Genomic DNA, 7,907 nt, shown 5'->3' on the forward strand with positions numbered 1-7,907 from the left:
TTTTTTTTTTTTTTTTTTTTGTATGCCCGTGTATTCTTTCATTTTTCTTGAATGGAAGTTCGCTTATTCATTATAAAAAAAAAAAAAAGGTTAAGTTCAAATTTCCTAAGCTCTTCCTACTTAGAATTCTTAATTTGTTTAGATTGTTCGCTTGTTAGATCATGATTGTATCATCTTTTTATGAAGTTGGTTTGGTTTGAGACTTATGCTTTTTTTTTTCGCTATCTGGATTTTGAAATTTAGTTTTTCTTTCACATTGTGTTACATCATGAATGTATCGTATTTTTTATATAGTTGCTTTTGAATTTGAGGCTTATGCCTTCTTCTTGCTATGAATTTTATGCAGTAAGGAGAGAGATTAAAATATTGAGATTGTTCATGCATCCTCACATTATACGGCTCTATGAAGTTATAGAGACCCCGACAGACATTTATGTTGTGATGGAGTACGTAAAATCTGGAGAGCTCTTTGATTATATTGTAGAAAAGGGAAGGTTGCAGGAAGATGAAGCCCGTATTTTTTTCCAACAGGTAAGTTGCAATTGTAATTCTAAACATTGGTTGCAACTTGCAATTCGTGATACTTATATCTGAGTTATGATGTGGGCTATCAACTTTCATGGAACAGATAATTTCTGGTGTGGAGTACTGCCACCGGAATATGGTGGTGCACAGAGATCTTAAGCCTGAGAATTTGCTTTTGGACTCCAAATGTAATGTGAAGATTGCTGATTTTGGTTTGAGCAATATAATGCGTGATGGTCACTTTCTGAAGACAAGTTGTGGGAGTCCCAATTATGCTGCTCCAGAGGTAGGTTTATTGCAGGGTAGTAACTCCCGAGGAACTGATTCCGTTTTGTTGGGTTTCAATTTAACAGCCACAACTTTTTAATTTTATATTTAGGTAATCTCCGGAAAATTATATGCTGGACCTGAAGTAGATGTATGGAGTTGTGGTGTTATTTTGTATGCGCTTCTATGCGGCACTCTTCCTTTTGACGATGAAAACATTCCCAACCTTTTTAAGAAAATAAAGGTATTTCTAAATTTATTTCCATTTAGCTTAATTTTTGTTATTGTTGGAATATAGTATCTTGGCGATCCTTGAGCTTCAGCTTGGAATTTTTTTCCTCTTAATGTTAGTATTTGCAGATATGGTCGGTTATTTTCAGATTCTCGAGGAAAATAACTGCCTTCTATAATTTATTAGTATGGGGCATTGGAGAAATATTGATTTATTTTAGATGTCAATTCCATGTACTTGGACTCTCCCTTATTGTGGCCAAGTTGTCTCTGTTTTACCTATTTAATTTAATATAATATAATACATCTGGCAGTTAATTCAAACTGTCTGGAGAATGATGAAAACTCCAAATCTTAACTGAAATTTTGCTGTCTTTTAGGGTGGGATCTATACTCTTCCAAGTCATTTATCGTCAGGTGCTAGAGAACTGATTCCTAGTATGCTGGTTGTTGACCCAATGAAGCGCATCACCATCCCTGAGATCCGACAGCACCCGTGGTTTCAGGCTCATCTTCCACGCTATTTAGCTGTGCCTCCACCCGATACAATGCAACAAGCCAAAAAGGTTTGGTAAAAAAAATTTAAGAAATATCCCCAAAAAATCTTCTTTAAGCAATATCTTGAGAAGCCTTTAATTTCTTGAATTTTCATTATCTTATATTCGTAGTACTATATTTTATCATATAAAAAGATTTATTTGCAGTTTTTTTATTGGGCACCCAAAAAACATTTGCATTAATTTGCACGTTGTGCTTAAGATTGAAAGGATTCTTGCACTTTAGTTTTCCTTGTGCTTTAAAAAAAATGCTTAGTTTTACTTTTTGTTATAATACTCTGTTTTTACGATGTTACTGGCAGAGTTCGTTAATTTTTAACTATGCCAAGATTCCTGGTGAATTAGCCGACTCTCGAGAGTTTATTTTCTTTTGAAATTGACTGCCCTATGAGAACATTTGTAGAACTTGCATAAGGAAAATCACTGAATTCACTACTTCGGATTGTAGGAAGGGAATAAGAACTGTTTAAGGTTCTGTATGTCTTTTCTAAATCATGATATATTAGATTAGGATTTGTAGGTCTGAATGTATTCCATTGTATTTTACCTTTCTGCTCCAGTAGTTAGACCATAAATTTTTCTTCTTCTTCTGCATTGCAGTTTTCACTTATAATTGTGATGAATCAATAAAATATATTGGATTTAGGGTGTTTAGCTAAATACATTGGATAGCTAAATATGTTTTTGTTCTTGAAAAGTCTGTTTATCACTATTTTTTAATTAGGGTTTCTTTGGAAGTCAGGTTGAAACTAGTTTACATTTTTTTTATATGGGAAACATGCTATTATTTCATATTATTAAGAGAGGGAAGATAATGGCAAGCCAAAAGAGTCTTACAGAAACACCTCCAGTATGTCATTAAGGAAGATAAACTGTAGTTTTGAAAGTAGAGTGTTTTTACACCAGCTGAGAGCCAAGCAAGTGGATCCATAAAGCTATCAGAAGGCTTCCCTGTATCATTGAAGATGCGTTTGTTTCTCTCCATCCACGTTGACCATAAGAATGCCCTGATAATGGAGCTTTTTTTTCTCTTTCAAATGATAGCCTCTGATAGGGTGACGGCTAGCATAACTTGAATATTTCTAGGATTGACTGTATACCATCCAAAGAAGGAAATCACAGCTTTCCAAAAGGATTTTGCAAATTGACAAGCAGTGAAGGGATAATAAGCCAAGGGGATCTTCATTGCAAGCTGTCGAATGTGTTTATGCAAGTGTGACTTTGTTCTCTTATAAAGAACTTTATCTTCATAGGGTGCTTTCCTTTCCAAATGCTTTCACGGAGCTGTGGGCGTGTACTTGTAACCTTTGATGCAAGGCTGTGTGTTAAACACATGGTGGTGATATAAATCTTTAGGGTCAATTTGCGACTGGCAAGCGTCACTATTCTTGTTGTAATTTATGAAGGAAAGTGTGCAGCAGGGTTGCAGTTTGCATTATTCAAAATTTTAAAGAAGTTTTATTATGTAGAAATTGGTAGGACACTTCTTTAAAACAGTTCTTAATAAGAAAATAGGAACAGTATTTTTTTCTTCTCTCATGTTTTATTTAGTTTTTTAAAAAAATTAACTGTTAGCTTTACTAGGCAGCTATTAGGTGGCCATTGCATTGCGTCATTAGGATGTCTTTTAGATTATAACAAAGAGTAGTCAACCAGATAATTACCCAACTTACTCGGTACCTATCCTTCTTCATAGGTTTTGCAATAGAGATTCTTAATTGTTAGTTATGTTGTCCCGCCAATTAAACTTTTTCCTTGATTAGTTATATATTTATTTTTTCAGATTGATGAAGACATTCTTCAGGAGGTTGTAAAGATGGGATTTGACAGGAATCAGCTGGTGGAGTCTCTTCGTAACCGAATTCAAAATGAGGTGCATAATTACTTCCACTTATTTTCTGAAAGAAATTGAAAATTTTCCTTGCTATTTGTTACCAATAATCATTTTATTGATAATAATTTCAGGCTACAGTTGCTTATTATTTGTTGCTGGACAACCGCTTCCGTGTTTCTAGTGGTTATCTTGGAGCTGAGTTTCAGGAGACTATGGTATTCTTGTTTTTTTATTCTTGTTCTGGACTTCTGTCTGATAAAGCTTTTCACGTGTTTCTTTCTTACACTATTAGAAAGTCCTTTCCACCTGTCCTCCAGAATGCATCTTGCTGAAGATTCCTATGTTGAGTGTCAAAAATAAAAGAAAAAAAAAAAGTTTGGGAATTTTTTTGGCTCATTTTTGTGATTTTTTTTTTCTCATTTCCCACCAAAAAAAATTAATAAAATCTTGTGATGTATTTCTCCTGTATTTTTTGGGGGTTGAATTGTCTTGTTTCCAGTTGAAAATTTTCTTTCATCTTTATTCTTATTTTGTTAGTACTGTGCAGTCCAACATATATTGTTTTTCTTTCATTGTCTGATAGGAAACAGGATTCAACCGTATGCACCCTGGTGAACCTACAAGTCCTGTTGTAGGGCACCGTCATCCTGGATATATGGATTACCAAGGAATGGGATTAAGATCACAGTTTCCTGTTGAGAGAAAGTGGGCTCTGGGACTACAGGTTGGTCCCTTGTTTCAATCCGTGTCAAGCAGAACTTCTAATGATGTATTTTTTTTTTTTTATTGGACGATGGATCTAGATTCAATGCTTAAATTTTCTTCTGATGGGTGCGTATAAGTTATATATGTACATGCAGGTGTACACGCTTATTTATTTTTTATTTCTGGTGTTAATTTTCTATATAACCTAGTAATTCATGATGCCTAATAAATGGATTATGATTGTACTCTTTGCTCCTATTTTTTGGCAGTCTCGCGCTCATCCACGTGAAATTATGACCGAGGTTCTTAAAGCTCTACGTGAGCTCAATGTGGCTTGGAAGAAAATTGGGCACTACAATATGAAATGTAGGTGGCTACCTGGAATTCCAGGCCATCATGAAGGCATGATCAACAGCCCTGTGCATAGTAATCATTACTTCGGGGACGAGTCTACCATCATTGAAAACGATGGCGTCGTTAAATTGCCTAATGTTATCAAGTTTGAAGTTCAGGTATTTTTCATTCTATTGTGGCATTTGAAAGAACTTCATCATTTTATCTCGTTGGTTGTGACTAAGACCTTTGACTAACATATTGCCTAAGCTTGATTTGTTCTCGAGTTGTTTCATAAGAGTTGTTGCGAGTTTCATGTTTAATATAGAAGATGATGTTCAGGGAAGATTATGTCGCTTTCTCGATAATAATCTCAAGCTTTATGCTCACTCATTTTTGGTTGGATTTTATTGTCAGCTCTACAAAACGCGGGAAGAGAAGTATTTGCTTGATCTACAGAGGGTTCAAGGCCCCCAGTTCCTTTTCCTGGATCTTTGTGCTGCGTTCCTTGCACAGCTCCGAGTGCTCTAAAAACACATAATTTTAACTCATGGGACGGTGAGCTTGTGAACCAAGATTTCACATGCATAACTTATTTATCATCTTACAGAATCTTAGTTCTTACCCTCCCAGTTTAGATGGATAGTAGCTCAGTCTTGTGTAAATCTGATTTTCGGTAGTAGAAGTTGTCAGATCTGGGCGTCCAATATTGATTGGTGATGCCCGTTACCTTCCCCTTCTTCATTCCAAAAAAAAAAAAAAAAATCTATTCAACTTTCTTATGTACTGCTGTAATTTAAAGACATTCTCTTGTTTCATATCTCTTTCACTGCAGTTGCTTTCAGCTGTCGGTGTTCTCTTCGTCGAGGTTCCCGAAATCCTTTCGTCTTTGGTACGTCTCACCAAAACTCTTAACTGGGTAGTTCACTCCATCTTGTGACTGTTGAAATTACAAAAATCCTCTGTTGAATTTTGAGGAAAGACCCATGCATTGATTGCATTTAGAACGATTGTCTGAGTAAGATGCAATAACATATCACATATCGTATTTTGGGTAGAATATTAGTCTCATATTAATTGGTTGCGACGTGCAAAGGTTCTTACTCCCAAGTGCTATTGATCGAACGATCTTCGTCAAATACCGAACTTTGCCTAAAATAGAGGATTGTGGAGATAGAATGAAAACTCAGAAAAATAGGGGTGATGAAGAAAGAGAGGCGATGTTTCTAGATTCAAATATAGTAATTGATTGTGCATTCCTTGTTCTTGTTCTCGCTCAATTCCCCTCGTCCCTTTTTGTGATGAGATTGCATTTTCATGACTTTCTACAAATGGGTAATCATTTTATTTCAGCATATAATACTTTATTTTGGCTAAGTTTGTGAAATTAGGGGTCAAAACAATGAACTTTGAGTGGAAATCTGTGTTTGTGATATAAAATTTTGGTTTTTTTTTTAATTATGTTATATTTATATTTTTGTCGGTGAACATTACGTTTAAAAATTATACATTAGAAAAGTTTTCTTTTATTTTACTTGTTTTTTTCTTTTTTTCTTTTTCTTTTTTTTTTTTGGAAAAACCTTTTAAAAAAAATGAAAACATGATAAAAAAAATTACTTAGGAGAAACTAGATCCTTCATGTTTTCCTTGAGATTCTCTCGGTAAATAAATAGGGTTTTGATTCTTCTTCTTTTCTTCCTGTTTCGAAAATTTTGCAGGGATGGGGAATGAAAAAGGGAACGGGGATGGGAAGTCTGTCCCTACCCCGCGTACTTCCTTATTGATCTAAAGAAGACCATAGTTTAGGAGAGTTAAAAAAAACTCATAATCCTGAAAAACTCAATATAAAGGTTGAGTTAGGTTATTAGTTGGTCAATTATTTTTTCAAGAATTGGCTCTCAAGTTCAGGGAAATAAATATATATCACCCTCGTTCAAAATCAATACTCACCTCTCTCTGCTTTGATGTGTGTGTCCTGCCCATGCTATGCCATAGCGAGTAGACATCTAAACAGCAATGTTTGGATTTAGATGTGCTATTCGGAGAAAGGCAACTGATAACCAAAACTAGAGCATTTTTCTGAGCAAGGTGGTACCATCTTCATGGAGGAACTTGATGATTTTGCTGAAAAAAATATAGAGAAGCATAATATAAGAGTTGGATTAGGCCAAATTTGTAACTGAGTTGCTCAAATAAGGAAATTGATCAACCAAACAATACCATGTGTCAAATGTCACTCTAAGACGAAACAACGTAAACATTTTTTTTGTTGTGCCGGATCCGCAATTAAGCCTATGGATCCTTAGAATTGGTGTAGTCGTTTAATATATTATATCCCGTAGCGTCGTTTCAGATCATGGATCGAGCCAAGTATCACAACTTCTTCTACCCATCCTGTATATTGTCCTTTTTGTTCTGTCTTGGAATACAAATTTTTTAGTAAACGAGATTTTACGAAAAAAGTTCTTCATATTCATAGGGAGAACAACGATTTTTTTTTATGTGAATTTGATATAACAGGTGAGAAACCGCTATTTTTCAATTAAATCAATTAATAATTTAATTGATTTAATTGAAAACAAAATTCTCTTTTGCGAGAACCCTAAGTATAACTTCACTATATTATATATAACGGAACCCTTTTTTTTTAAGACCCACTCGTTAGTAGTTAATAATCCGAGTGATTGGATTTAGATCCTATTCCTGATAGGAAATGAGATATTCAAATGATTTATTTTTTATCGAATGACTATTCATCTATTGTATTTTGATGGAAATAGGGGCAAGAAAGCTCTATGGAAAAAAGATGGTTAAATTCGAGGTTGTCTAACGGGGAGTTAGAATACAGGTCTAGGCTAAGTAAATCAATCAATAGTCTTGGTCCTATTGAAAGTGAAGGATCAATTATCAATAATATGAATAAAAACATTCCTAGTCATAGTGACAATTCTAGTTACAGTACTGTTGATGATTTAGTCGGCATTCGGAATTTCGTATCTGATGACACTTTTTTAGTTAGGGATAGTAATAGCAGCAGTTATTCCATATATTTGGATAGTGAAAATCAAATTTTTGAGATTGACAATGATCCTTCTTTTGTAAGTGAACTAGAAAGTTTTTTTTATAGTTTTTGGAACTCTACTTATAAAAATAATGTATCTAAGAGTGATGATTCCGACTATGATAGTTGGAATAATCACATTAATAGTTGCATTGACAGTTATCTTCGGTCTCAAATCTGTATTGATAGTTACTTTTTAAGTGGTAGTCACAATTACAGTGACAGTTACGTTTATAGTTACATTTGTGGTGAAGGTGGAAATAGTAGTGAAAGTGAGAGTTCCAGTATAAGAACTAGCACGGATGGAAGTGATTTAACTAGAACGGAGAGTTCTACGGAAAGTTCTACGGAAAGTTCTACGGAAAGTTCTATCGAAAGTTCTACGGAAAGTTCT

General features: G+C 34.5%; 2 protein-coding genes across 6 annotated transcripts in view; both read left to right on the forward strand.

Annotated features, from left to right (window-relative positions):
• The window catches only part of LOC111494426 (SNF1-related protein kinase catalytic subunit alpha KIN10), an 8,188-nt gene extending 2,665 nt beyond the window's left edge, over positions 1-5,523 (forward strand). For 4 of the 5 annotated variants that reach the window (XM_023144373.1, XM_023144371.1, XM_023144370.1 and 1 more), the window contains 9 exons: positions 347-531; positions 629-811; positions 905-1,036; positions 1,404-1,589; positions 3,364-3,453; positions 3,546-3,629; positions 3,998-4,138; positions 4,389-4,631; positions 4,870-5,509. In XM_023144373.1, the coding sequence (XP_023000141.1) occupies positions 347-531; positions 629-811; positions 905-1,036; positions 1,404-1,589; positions 3,364-3,453; positions 3,546-3,629; positions 3,998-4,138; positions 4,389-4,631; positions 4,870-4,983 (1,358 nt within the window). In that variant the 3' untranslated portion in view covers positions 4,984-5,509. Of the gene's footprint in view, positions 1-346; positions 532-628; positions 812-904; positions 1,037-1,403; positions 1,590-3,363; positions 3,454-3,545; positions 3,630-3,997; positions 4,139-4,388; positions 4,632-4,869 lie in introns of all 5 variants that reach the window. The other variant, XR_002720185.1, reaches the window with a different exon arrangement.
• Positions 5,524-7,247: 1,724 nt separating this feature from the next.
• The window catches only part of LOC111494870 (ribulose bisphosphate carboxylase large chain-like), a 1,418-nt gene continuing 758 nt past the window's right edge, over positions 7,248-7,907 (forward strand). The window contains exon 1 of the mRNA XM_023144859.1: positions 7,248-7,878. Within this exon, the coding sequence (XP_023000627.1) occupies positions 7,248-7,878 (631 nt within the window). The remainder of the gene's footprint in view (positions 7,879-7,907) is intronic.

This window comes from Cucurbita maxima, unplaced genomic scaffold (assembly GCF_002738345.1).
Source record: "Cucurbita maxima cultivar Rimu unplaced genomic scaffold, Cmax_1.0 Cma_Scf00020, whole genome shotgun sequence".
Classification (NCBI taxonomy): Eukaryota; Viridiplantae; Streptophyta; class Magnoliopsida; order Cucurbitales; family Cucurbitaceae; genus Cucurbita; species Cucurbita maxima.